Below are 13,353 nucleotides of genomic sequence, written 5' to 3' on the forward strand. Positions count from 1 at the left end.
CTCAGGCAGGCACAGCAGTCTTGGGCTGAAGCTTGAGGAGGGCAGATTTGGACTGGAGATAGGAAAGAAATTCTTTCCAGTGAGGGTGGGGAGTCACTGGAGCAGGTTTCCCAGGGAGGCTGTGGATGTGCCCTCCCTGGAGGTCTTTAAAGCCAGGCTGGGTGAGACCTTGAGCACCCTGGGCTGGTGGGAGGTGTCCCTGCCCATGGCAGGGGGTTGGAACTGGAGGAGCTTGAAGGTCTCTTCCAACCCAAACCATTCCATGAATCTGTCAGCATACAGGTGTGGGGTGCCTGTGGGGTGCTGGTGTGGAGAGAGGATGCTCCTGCCTGGCTGAACCCTTTGTGCTTTCACCTTTGGGGATTACAGCAGGCTGTGTGCAGCTCCCCAGCCAGCAGATAATAGTGCCTGGAAACAGCAAAACCACCCCAAAAAGAGCTCTTGGTGAGGAGGGGGAAGGAAAGGGGAGGGGAAGTGAAAAGGGTATCAGGGGAGGGGAAGTGCAAAGGGTATCAGGGGAGCTAGAAAGTTCTCAAATTCCCTGTCCTCAACCCATTGGCCCTGAGGATTGCTTGGCCAGATGGCAGCTTGTGGAGAGACTGGGCAGATGGTGAGGGCTGGGCAGGTTGCAAGTGATGCCTGATCCATACTGGGAGCAGCAGTAAAGGGACATTTGTCCTCTGCTGCCTGATTTATTTCTGCAGGCCCTAATGGCAGAGCCTGGAGCAGCAGCTGCATTTTTTTGGGGGGGGGGGGGGGGGGGGTATGCCCTGGAAACATGCAGTGCTTTGTAATGGGTGCACTGGCTGGAGCCTGCCCCCCAAATCAAAGCCACCCTTGTCCTGAGGGTGCTCCTGGGGGTCTACAGGGCTGGGAGTTGCTACTTCCCACTTGGCTGTGGCTGCTGGGTGCTGATGCAGGCAGTTGCCCACCTGCTGCTGAGCATCTTCCCTGCCAAGCACTCCTCCATCTCTCTTGCTGGCTGTGGCTGCTGCCTCAAGCCATAACTAGAGCAGGGTAGATGTAAGTTGGACATGAGGAAGAAGATCTTTACTATGAGGCTAGTGAGACACTGGAATGGGTTGCACAGAGAAGTTGTGAATGCCTCAGGCATCAGTGTTCAGGACCAGGCTGGATGAGGCCTTGAGCAACCAAGGAGGTGTTCCTGCCCATGGCAGGGGGGTTGGAACTGGATGAATTTTAAGCTCCCTTCCAACCCAACCCATTCTATGAGTCTGTGACCATCCCCTGCTGCTGTTCCCAATTCACAGAGAGGAACCAGAGTGTGGAGGTCAAGAGCAGGGCTGGAGCAGCAGCTCTTAGGTCACCTCTTTGCTCCTCCCTGGTAAGCTTGCAGCCACCTCTTGGTCCATCAGTAAATGAACTGCTGCCTTAATCTGCCTTAATCCCACCCAAGCCAATGGCAGGGGGCTGGAACTGGCTGATCTTTAAGGTCTCTTCCAACTCAAGCCAGTGTATGATTCCATGAGGAGTGCAAACAGATTTCTCTCTTGCATGAGGCTGTTTGTGCCAGCTGGTTAAAGCCACAGGGTGCTGGAACCCTGGAACAGGTTGCCCAGGGAGAGGTGGTTGAGGCCCCATCCCTGCAGATATTCAAGCTGAGGCTTGACAGGGCTCTGATCTGGTTGCTGACTGCAGAGGGGGTTGGACTGGGATGAGCTTTGGAGCTCCCTTCCAGCCCAGACCATTCTGTGGTTCTCTGACATGGTCTAAGGGTTGTGCACAGGGAGCTGCTAGGCTATGGCTGGACTCCAATCATCTTAAGGTCTCTTCCATCCAGGTGTGATTCTGTCTGGTTCTTGTATCCCCCAAGGGGAGGATGTGCTCAGCAGCATTCCCCAGGTAATGGATAGAGGAGCCAAGGTGAGATGATGAGTTAGCTGCCACTTTTCTCATTAGTTTTGCTGTGCTGGAAAAGGGAGGCCTGGCAGGGGAATGGATGGCTCCATGCTGCAGGGACCTCGAGCCCCAGCACTGCTGAAAGCCTCTTTTCTTCTTTGTCACCACTGAAGAGCTTAATGCCTCCTGCTTGTGCCATTTCTAGCCTCCTCCTGGCTGCTCTCACTCTGTGGAGGCTCTTTCTTGGGGTTATAACCTTCTGCTTTCACAGAACTCTTTGGGTTGGAGAAGACCTCTAAGGTCACCCAGTCCAACCAGCAACCCAACCCCACCATGGCCACCAAACCCTGGCCACAGGTTTCTTGAGCACCTCCAGGGCTGGGGACTCCACCACCTCCCTGGGCAGCCTGTTCCAACCCCTGACCACTCTTGCAGCAAAGAAATTGTTCCTGATCTCCAACCTAACCCTCCCCTGGCACAATTTCAGGCCATTTCCTCTCCTTCTATCACTTGAATCCAGGGAGAAGAGACCAACCCCCACTCCAACCTCCTTGCAGAGAGCTGTAGAGAGCAATGAGGTCTCCCCTCAGCTTTCTCTTCTCCAGAGCAAACACCCCCAGCTCCCTCAGCTGCTCCTCACCAGCTCCTTCACCACAGAATCAGTGGTGAAGACTTCTCTTGCCCTTCCCAGCCTCCTGTCTCCAGCCCAGTGCAATTAGGCTAATTAAAACCCTGCCAGACCTCATGTCCAAGCCCTGCACATCTTGCACTGCTTCACCCTTGAAAGCTGAGCCTGCCAGATGTGCTGCCAAGGGAGGACTCTGCTTGTCCTCCTCTGCAGGGGTGGTGAGTGAGGGGCTTGCTTGGCTGCCCTGAGTGCAGAGGGAGAATGGGCAAGTGGAGGAGTCCTGGGGTCAGCTGGAGCCTTGCAGCTGCCTCAGGGATCCTTGCAAATGCCCTTCCAGCCTGGACCCAGCAATGGCTCTGAGGTCTTCTGGCTCTTAACCTTGGCCACAGGGTGGCAAATTTGGGGTTGCCTTTTGACTGTCTTATTTTTAGCTCCTTCTCCATCCTCTTTTCTTTTGCCCTGCCCACTGGTTCTGCCTCTTTCATCAGCAGTGCTGTGGTTTGGACAAGGGTTTGGAATGGTGGCTTTGCCCTGAGGGCCTCACTTGGGCTCATCCTTGAATCCTTGAGGCTGGCACAACCTCACTGAACCTCCCAGAGCTTTGGAGCAGCATTTATGAATGAAGAGGTCCCTCAGTGGCTCTTGGGATCCTCAGAGCTTCCTCACTTCCCCTCCTCATCCCTGGTGGTGTTGCAAGCGTGATGTGCAGCATCCCTCTAGCAGAGTGGACCTGCTGCAGGTTATTTCTTGGGGCACCATGGTTGGTCTGTGCCCATCCCCTGATGTGGGCAGCCCAGGTTAGAGCTCATCTTCTCCTAAGGGAGTGCTCTGTCTGTGCTCTCTGTGTTTTGGCCCAGTGCTGGGCTCTGGGGGGCTGGTTCTCAGTGATGGGAGCAGTGGTGTGCCAGTGTCTCACCCAGGGCAGGGAGAGTCTTCCCTGCACCTGGAGGTGCCAGGGGACATGGAAGGATCCTGCCCTTCACCTGGAGGTGCCAGGGGACATGGAAGGATCCTGCCCTTCACCTGGAGGTGCCAGGGGACATGGAAGGATCCTGCCCTTCATCTGGAGGTGCCAGGGATCAGGGAAGGACCTTACCCTTCACCTGGAGGTGCCAGGGATCAGGGAAGGATCCTGCCCTTCATCTGGAGGTGCCAGGGATCAGGGAAGGATCCTACCCTTCACCTGGAAGTGCCAGGGGTCAGGGAAGGATCCTGCCCTTCCTCAGCTCACTTCTTCCATGTCCCTGTTTGTCTCTTACTCCAAGGCAGCAGCCTGGCATTGATCCCTCTGTGAAGGGAGCTGCTCCTTGGCACAGTTGATGCCTGTCTGGGAAGGTGTTTGCTCAGAGTGGGCATTGCCAGGGGAGGAAGAATTGACCCAGACCCATTGCTTTTTGCCTGCAATTGCCTCAGATATGAAAAGCTCTCCTTTTTTTTCTTGCTTTGAATGAGCTCTGCTGGCCAGGCAAGGTGCTGCCAGCCCAAAGCTGGTTACATCCATCCTAATGAGAGTAATTGCAAATGCTGGTGTTAAGTCTGGAGGGTGGGGAAAATCCCTCTCCTGAAGCCAGAGCTGTCAGTAAATCTCCTAATCCCAGCAGCAGATTGGAGGCTCTGATACCCACAGGGAGCTCAGAGGCTCTGCTGCTCTTGCTGCAGGAGCAAATTGCTGCTCTCTGTGAGGGACAAGGTGAGGAGCTGGCTCAGGTTGCTCAGTGGCACACTTGGGGTGCTCCATTTGTTGCCTTCCAGAGCAGAGAGGACTGTGCTGAAGGTGGAAAATCCCTGCCCTGCCTTCCCTCCCCCTCCTGGCATTTGACATTCAGTGCCTGCAGAGGCTGCCACTGGCTGAAACCATCCAGCAGCTGCTTTCTGCTGGGGAGGGGGCACTCTGCCAGACAAAATGCAGAGAGCCATGGAGAGCAAATCTGTGCAAAGCAGCAACAGCCCCACACAGAGCAGCAGAGCTGAGCTGCTCCAGGGGGGTTGCTGAGCTGCACTTTGTGCTGCTCTCCATACAGCTGACAGCCTCTGGTGTTCCTCAGAGGTGCCCTGGGAATGTGTCCAATAAATAAGGGTCCAGTGGGCAAAGGTTTGGTTGTTCCGGTGCCATGGCTGTTGGATCTGAGCCTCCCTGCTGCCTCTCCCCTAAGCTCTGGGTGGGAGATGTCTTTCTAGGTGGCCCCAGGATAAGGGAGTTGTGCTCTCTACTCTGCCCTAGTGAGGCTAATTCTGGAGTACTGGGTCCGGGTCTGGGCTCCCCAGTTCAAGAGAGGCAGGGGACTGCTGGAGAGAGCCCAGCAGAGGCTGCAAAGCTGCTGGTGGGACTGAAACATCTCTGTGAGGAGCAAAGGCAGAGAGCCCTGGGGCTGCTGAGCCTGGAGGAGAGCAGCCCCAGAGGGAAACTGCTCAGTGCTCAGCAAGAGCTAAAGGCTTGGGGCCAACAGGCTGGGGCCAGGCTCTTGTCAGTGGTGCCCAGGGACAGGCCAAGGGGCAAGGGGCACAAACTGGAACCCAGGAGGTTCCACCTGAATGGATGTGGCCCCTGTGATGGGTGTGGTGTTCATGTCAGATGCCTCTTGGCAGCTCCATGGACAAATTTCCTGTGTTGTCCCTTGGTTGGTGTCTCCATCCCTTTCCTGGTGCCATAGAGGATCTCTGGGTAGGGCCAGACTGGACCAGCTCCATGGGGCACTCATCCTTCTCCAGGGCTCAGTTCAGGCAGGCTGTGATTCTGTGAAACCCCTTCAGCATCCCCTACTGCTGCCTGGATTTCTCCAAGTCCTGTCCTGGGGCTTGTCCTGCAGCTGTCCAGAGCTCCTGGCTCACAGAGCATTCTGCTTTCACAGAATCACAGAAGTGTTTTGCTTGGAAAAGGCCTCCAAGATCACTGAGTCCCACCAGAACCCCAACACCACCATAGCCATTAAACTATGTCCCAAAGTCCACATATTTTTCTGAACACCTCCAGGGATGGGGACTCCACCACCTCCCTGGGCAGCCTCTTCCAATCCCTGAGCACTCTTGCAGAAGAGAACAGAATCATAGAAACTCCTGGGGAGAGCTTGTCCAAGCTGGCAGCCAGTGGAGCAGCAGGCTGGGGGCAGGCAGTGCTGGGGGCAGGCAGTGCTGGGCTCTGAGGCTTGGCCATGGTGCCTGGTTGTGCTTGGTGTGCAGGAGAGCAGGGCTAGAGGATGCTCAAGAGTGTGAGCTGTCCCAGAAACACCTCAAAATGCTGTCCCCTCCTCCCCTACCTACCCCAAACCCCAGCTGCTGAGGGCTCTTGCTGCTGCTGGTGAGCAGCCATCAGGCAAAGCAGGTTCTCTGCTCCAGCTCTCCCCTTGTTCATGTCACGGAATCACCCAGGTGGAAAGACACCTCCAAGATCATCAAGTCCAACTGATCACCCAACCCTGAGTAATCCACTAGACCATGGCACTGAGTGCCTCACCCAGGCTTTGCTTAAACCCCTCCAGGGACACCCACCTGCCCATCCCAAGGGCAATCTGTCTGGGAAGAACTTCTTTCCAAGCTCAAGCCTAACCTTCCCCCTGCACAGCTTGAGGCTGTGTCCTCTTGTTCTGCTGCTTGGGAGCAGAGCCCAACCCCCACCTGGCTACAACCTCCCTTCAGGTAGTTGTAGACAGCAATGAGGTCTGCCCTGAGCCTCCTCTTCTCCAGGCTGAACACCCCCAGCTCCCTCAGCCATACCCTCCCAGGCTCATCCTCCTGCCACTAACCCAACCAGAAGCTTCCTAACGACCCTGCAGCCAGGGAAGTGATGGATGGGAGAGGCAGCCAAGCAGCCTGAGAGGTGTGGGAAGGGAAGATTAATCAGGAAGCAGGAGTTTGGGTAGCTCTGGATGAGGGAGTGGAGCTGGGAATATAAATATTGGTGCAGATAATAATGGCAGTGCTTGGGAGGGGAAAGATGGATCACCAGCTCTTAGTGGGCATTATTAGAGCAGCTGTAAATGCATCACCCTGGAAGAATGGGGATGGGCACAGCCTGCCAAGGTGTTTGTTGGAAACCCCCCTCTCCCCCCAAACTTTTTTTATTTGGTTGGTTTTATTTTTTTATTCACTTTATTGATTTTTTATTAATTTATTATTTTGTTTTTATTTTTGTATTTATTTTTTAATTTTATTTTTTTGTTTTATGTTGTTTTTATTTTTTTGTTTTTACTTTTGTTTCATTTTTGTTTAATTTTAATTTTAATTTTTTAAATGTTTTTTGTTTTATTTTTGTATTTATTCTTGTTTTATTTTTTATTTATTTTTGTTTGTTTTATTTTTGTATTTATTTTTATTTTATTTTTGTATTTATTTTTTATTTTATTTTTGTATTTTTATTTTATTTTTGTATTTATTTTTGTATTTATTTTTATTTTATTTTTGTATTTATTTTTGTTTGTTTTATTTTTGTATTTATTTTTATTTTATTTTTGTATTTATTTTTATTTTATTTTTGTATTTTTTATTTTATTTTTATATTTATTTTTGTATTTATTTTTATTTTATTTTTGTATTTATTTTTGTATTTATTTTTATTTTATTTTTGTATTTTTTATTTTATTTTTGTATTTATTTTTGTATTTTTTATTTTATTTTTGTATTTAGTTTTTGTTTATTTTTGATTTTTTTGTTTATTTGTATTTATTTTTGTTTTATTTTTGTATTTATTTTTGTTTTATTTTTGTATTTATTTTTGTTTTATTTTTGTATTTATTTTTGTTTTATTTTTGTATTTATTTTTATTTAATTTTTGTATTTATTTTTTATTTTATTTTTGTATTTATTTCAGTATTTATTTTTTATTTTATTTTTGCATTTATTTTTGTTTTATTTTTATTTTATTTTTGTTTTATTAAACCAAAACCACCACCCACCCCTCAAGCACCACACACCCCTCAAGCATCACCCATCCCTCAACCACCACCCACCCCTAACCCACCATGCACCAAGCACCTGGTGAGGTTATCAGGAGAGTCTCCCCTCCCCTGGTCCCATGGCAGCCCATCCAGCTTGCCCATGGGGGCAGGGCTTGTGCTTTATCACCAACCCCCCAAGGAATCCCAGAACTTCTAAACCTGGATGTGTGGTGCCCGTGGGGGCTGTGGCTGGAGCCTGCTGCCTGGGCCAGGCTGAGCTCTGCCCATGGCTGGTTTCTTTCTGAAAGAGGAGAGGCAGGAGGTGCCCAGGAGGCTGTGGGCATCTTGGGAGGCAGGTGGAGCTGGGCTGGGTTGCTTGTGGTGGCTCAGATGGTCCTGCTGGGGCTCTTGGCTGCCAGGTCTGTCTCAGCTGGGCCGATTAGCACCGAGCAGGAGCTCTGCGGGGGCAGAGCTGGCAGAGCTTGCTGGAGTGGGCATCACAGGCACGCTTGGCACGAGGCTTGGAGCAGCTCTGGGGCTTGGCTGTGATCCCTGCTCATGTCAGGCAGCGTTTGGACTTTTCCAGCCTCCAGCAAGCAGGAGGAGATGGGCAGCAAGTGGGAGAAACAGAGGCTCCTGCTGCAGCCGGAGAAGGTGGATTGACCGTGCCAGGGGTGTGGGGCAGGAGAGCTTCCTCACTGTGCTGGTTGTTCTCCCTCCTTGGTGTGAGAGCAGAGGTGGGTTGGTGTGAGCCAAGTGTCAGCAGAGCTTCCCCTCTTGTCACCACTAAAAGCCTCTCCTTCTCCTTGCAGTGAGCATGACCTGGGGGAGGACATTTATGACTGCGTCCCCTGTGAGGATGAAGGTGATGATATCTACGAAGATATCATCAGAGTGGAAGTTCAGCAGCCCATGGTAACCATTTCTCTGCATTTCTGAGGCTACACCTCGAGGGGGAGGGGAAGGGAGAGGGGGGGGTGTTGATTAAATAAGTATCTGGGAGGTGATGTTCTGGGGAACCAAATCACTCTTCATCGCTCTTCAAAACCCAGCTGTCTCCTCAGGAGGTAAAAATCAACCAGGCTGGGATGGTGCTGGCCTGGAGGGAGTTCTGTGAGGAGTTCCCCATCCTGTCATCAGAAGGAGGAAGGGAAAGGGAAAGCTAATAAGCCCTCAAAGCTAAAAATAGTGATTTGCTGCTGAGCCAAGGCAGCCTGTGTCACCCCAGCCCTTTCTGGGGAGGGGGCAGCAGGGGGCTCTGCCTGCTCCATCAGCCAGATGTGCTGTGTCTGCCACGGGGATTCTGAGATGGGGGAAGTGCTGACAGATCCCTGTGTGCAGGATCCAGCACTTGTCTCTGCCTGCTGCTGCTCCTGCCTGGCTCTCAGAGCAGGTAGATGTCGACAGTGGAGCTTTCTGGGGTTGTAGTAGAGGCTCAGGTGGCTTTAGGGACAAGCAGCTGAGCCCATTCCTCATCCCTAAAAGCCTTTTGGTGGCAGGGAAATCCTCCATGAGGAGGGTCTTGCATTAACTCCAAGGGCTCTGGTGCAAATGGATGAGCCAGGAAGATGCTGGTGGCCCTTGAATCTTCTCAGAGGTGCTCACAGGCACCTTTGCTATCTGTGTTCTCAGTGCTGAGGAGATGAGCTGCCCTGGCTGCTGCTGGAGCAGAGGTGGAAGAGACCTTCCCAGCAGAGCATGACCTTCTAAATGTTCTCCTAGCCTGATAATTGCCACCCCCAGGCAGGCTTTGTGCAGACTCCAATTACAGCCTCCCTGCTGCAGGCAGCTCTGCCACTGGCACGTACTTCCCCATAGCAAAGAAGGATCAATGGATAAGTTCATTGATCAGTGAAATCCCTGGAGCAGGGTGCATGGCTGTGCTGGCTGAGGTGCTGGGAAGCTGGCAAGGCAAAGCGTGGAGCCAGGCAAAGAAGCCAAACTGTGCAGATGTGATGCCCCCATGCTGGTTTCTCACCCATCCTGAGTCTGTCTGCAAGTGGTACCAAGCCCACAATGATGGTGGTTGAGGCATTTCATCCCTTCCTGACTTATCTGCAGCCTAAGGAGCTCCCAGCGCACCAAACCCCTGCCTGGATCAAGGAATCAGGCACAAAATATTCCCAGTGATCCTGCCAAGGGGCTTGGAGCTGTCTACAGACACTGGTGGCAATGCCAAAGTCAACACAGCTCGTGGGCCACCAGCATTTTCCCTCTGTGCCATCAATTGCAAAAGTCATTTGGCCCAAGGACTGCCTCTTGGGAAGGGTTTTGGTAGGAATTCTTGGCATAAATGGCAAATCCAGGGGAAAACTCCCACTCTGTGGGTGTCCAGCAGCTGGGTAGTGCAGGATTAGGGGCAGTGGAATTGGCATTTTTCCCCTGCCCCTCCACAGCGTTTTCTGTGTTCTTGGATGTGCTGGGAAGTGGTGGAGTTGTGATGGCTCTGACTCCTTTTCCTCCCCTTGCTTGGGCCAGAGTCTGGTTGTCATACCAGCACTAAATGTGTGCTTGCAGCCCAGAAGCCAGCCACATCCTAGGCTGCATCAAAAGCAGTGAGAGCAGCAGGACAGGGAGGGGATTCTGCCCCTCTGCTCTTGCTCTGCTGAGACCTCACCTGCAGCACTGCCTCCAGTTCTGGTCCCCACGACACAGAGAGGACATGGAACTGCTGGAGCAGGTCCAGAGGAGGCCACAAAGATGATCTGAGGGCTGGAAAACCTCCCCTATGGGGACAGGCTGGGAGAGTTGGGGCTGTTCAGCCTGGAGAAGAGAAGGCTCTGAGGAGACCTTAGAGCAGCCTTCCAGTACCTGAAGGGGGCTACAGGAGAGATGGGGAGGGACTTCTGACAAGGACTGGGTGTGATAGGATGAGGGGGAATGGATTGAAGCCTGAGGAGGGCAGATTGAGACTGGAGAGGGGGAAGAAATTCTTTGCAGTGAGGGTGGGGAGACACTGGCACAGGTTGCCCAGGGAGGCTGTGGCTGCCCCCTCCCTGGAGGTGTTCAAGACCAGGTCAGATGAGGCTCTGAGCAACCTGGGCTGGTGGGAGGTGTCCCTGCCCATGGCAGGGGGGTTGGAACTGGCTGAGCTTGAAGCTCCCTTCCAACCCAACCCATTCCATTCTGTGAGTCTAAATGGATGTCAGTCTTGGGGTTTCTTTGGACAGTGTTTGATGCTAATTGGTTTCTTGTGTTTCTGCATGCTGCAGATCAGATACATGCAGGTAAGACCCACTGATTAAAATACTGACTTCCAGCCAGCTGAGAGCTCTTAAGGGTTGCAGAAGGTGCCCAGGGCTGTGCATGAGAACTAAACCCCCACCTCTGAGTCACCTCCCAGGTTCAGAGCCTGCCCTGCCAGGTGCAGCTCTTCCCAACTCTTCTTTCCAGCTCCACTTTACAGATGTCAGAACAAAGAGAAGGGACTCCAGGAGCTGGAGCTTGGAGCATTATCAGCTCTGACCTCAAACCACCACAACTGGTAACCCTAGCAGGGGATTTGTCTAAATCTAGCATATTATTTATGACCCTTTTAGGCTCTGTTGTGAATTTCATCTGAAGTTAGAAGAATCAAATATGGGGAAACTCAGCATTTAGCTTTTATTTATGCTTCTCAAGCTCAGAGTGCTTGGCAGTGGGGATGTAATCCATGCAACAACAACAAAAAAACCCCAAAACAACCCCAAAAATACTGCTTGATGGGTTGAAACATATTGAACAGGCCAGCCAGGGGGGTTGTCCTGAGTTTGGAGGGTAAAAAGAGATTTCTTTAACAGAAATTAGGAATTTCTAGGAAGAAACGAAGGGTTTCTAGGAAGGGGCTAAGAATTTCTAGGAAGGAACTAAGAATTTCTAGGAAAGAGCTAAGAATTTCTGGGGAGGACCTGAAAGTTTCTAGGAAGGAACTGAGAATTTCTAGGTTGGAACTAAGAATTTCTAGGAAGGAGCTAAGAATTTCTAGGTTGGAACTAAGAATTTCTAGGAAGGAGCTAAGAATTTCTAGGAAGGAATTAAAAACTTCTGGGAAGTAACTGAAAGTTTCTGGGAAGGAACTAAGAATTTCTAGGAAGGAGCTGAGAATTTTTAGGAAAGAGCTAAGAATTTCTAGGAAAGAGCTAAGAATTTCTGGGAAGGAACCGAAAGTTTCTAGGAAGGAACTAAGAATTTCTGGAAAGCAACTAAAAATTTCTAGGAAGGACCTAAACATTTCTGGGAAGGAACTGAAAGTTTCTGGGAAGGAACTAAGAATTTCTAGGAAGGTGCTAAGAATTTCCAGGAAGAAACTAAGAATTTCTGGGGAGGAACTAAAAATTTCTAGGAATGAGCTAAGAATTTCTGGGAAGGCGCTAAGAATTTATAGGAAGGAGCTAAGAATTTCCTGGAAGGAACTAAGAATTTCTAGGAAGGAACTAATAATTTCCCAGAAGGAGCTAAGAATTTCCTGGAAGGAACTAAGAATTTCCTGGAATGAGCTAAGAATTTCCAGGAAGGAGCTAAGAATTTCCAGGAAGGAGCTAAGAATTTCCTGGAAGGAATTAAGAATTTCCTGGAAGGAACTAAGAATATCTAGGAAGGAACTAAGAATATCTAGGAAGGAACTAAGAATTTCCTGGAAGGAACGAAGACTTTCTGGGAAGGAACGAAGACTTTCTAGGAAGGAACTAAGAATTTTTAGGAAGGAACTAAGAATTTCTAGGAAGAAATTCTTGACATTGAGTGTGGGAAGACACTGGAATGGGTTGCCCAGGGAGGTTGTGGATGTCCTTTCCCTGGAGCTGATCAAGGCCAGGCTGGATGAAGCCTTGAGCAACCTGGGCTGGTGGGAGGTGTCCCTGCCCTTGGAACTAACTGACCTCTAAGGTCCTTTCCAACCCAACCCATTCCATGATTCTATGCCAAGCCAGCATCAGCACTCTCCTGGCTTTCCCAGCTGGTTCTGGCTTTGGGTTTTGCTGTCGCCAAAAGCAGAAGTGGAGCTCTGCAAGCTGCTGGACCACTAAAGAGCATCTCTCTGACCATGAGCATTTTCCCTGCTTTCCAGAAAATGGGAATGACAGAAGATGACAAAAGAAACTGCTGTTTGCTGGAGATCCAAGAAACAGAGGCCAAATACTACAAAACACTTGAAGACATAGAAAAGGTGAGCACCCAGCCAGCTTTTCTGTCCCATCACCTTCCTCCTCAGCACCTGAGGAGTGTCACTTCTCTCTGCCAGGGCTGGCAGATGTGGGGGGGCAGGATCAGTGCATTCTGAAGGCTGTGAGGCCATTCAGTGAGGCTTGGACAGACTGAGAGCTGGGCAGGGAGGAACCTAATGAGGGTCAACAAGGATGAGTGCAGAGTCCTGCACCTGGGAAGGAAGAAGAAACTGCAGCAGGACAGGTTGGGAGGGGATCTGCTGGAGAGCAGCCCCAAGGAGAGGGACCTGAGAGTGCTGGTGGGCAGCAAGTTCTGCATGGGACAGCAATGTGCCCTGGGGGGCCAAGAAGGCCAAGGAGGTCCTGGGGGGCATTCAGAGGAGTGTGTGCAGCAGAGCCAGGGAGGTTCTCCTCCCCCTCTGCTCTGCCCTGGTGAGACCTCACCTGGAATATTGCATCCAGTTCTGGGCTCCCCAGGTCAGAAGGGACAGGGATCTGCTGCAGAGAGTCCAAGGGAGAGCTATGAGGATGCTGAAGGGACTGGAGCACTGCCTGGGGAGGAGAGGCTGAGCCCTGGGGGTGTTCAGTCTGAAGAAGAGAAGGCTGAGAGGGGATTTAATAGATGTTAAATAACCTGAGGGCTGAGGGTCAAGAGGGAGGGGACAGGCTCTGCTCAGCTGCACCCAAGGGGCAATGGATAGAAACCACAGCACAGGAGGTTCCACCTCAACATGAGGAGGAACTTCTGCACTGGGAGGGTCACAGAGTATTGGAACAGGCTGCCCAGAGAGGTTGTGGAGTCTCCTTCTCTGGAGACTTCCAGGCCCCATCTGGATGTGTTCCTGTGAGACCT

At 51.1% G+C, this 13,353-nt stretch overlaps 1 protein-coding gene across 1 annotated transcript in view; it reads left to right on the forward strand.

Annotated features, from left to right (window-relative positions):
- VAV2 (vav guanine nucleotide exchange factor 2) overlaps window positions 1-13,353 on the forward strand; it is a 53,883-nt gene that overhangs the window by 11,072 nt on the left and 29,458 nt on the right. The window contains exons 4-6 of the mRNA XM_054393251.1: window positions 8,172-8,274; window positions 10,572-10,586; window positions 12,404-12,502. Coding sequence (XP_054249226.1) covers window positions 8,172-8,274; window positions 10,572-10,586; window positions 12,404-12,502 — 217 coding nt within the window. The remainder of the gene's footprint in view (window positions 1-8,171; window positions 8,275-10,571; window positions 10,587-12,403; window positions 12,503-13,353) is intronic.

The sequence above is a fragment of the Indicator indicator genome, chromosome 28 (genome assembly GCF_027791375.1).
Source record: "Indicator indicator isolate 239-I01 chromosome 28, UM_Iind_1.1, whole genome shotgun sequence".
Lineage (NCBI taxonomy): Eukaryota > Metazoa > Chordata > Aves > Piciformes > Indicatoridae > Indicator > Indicator indicator.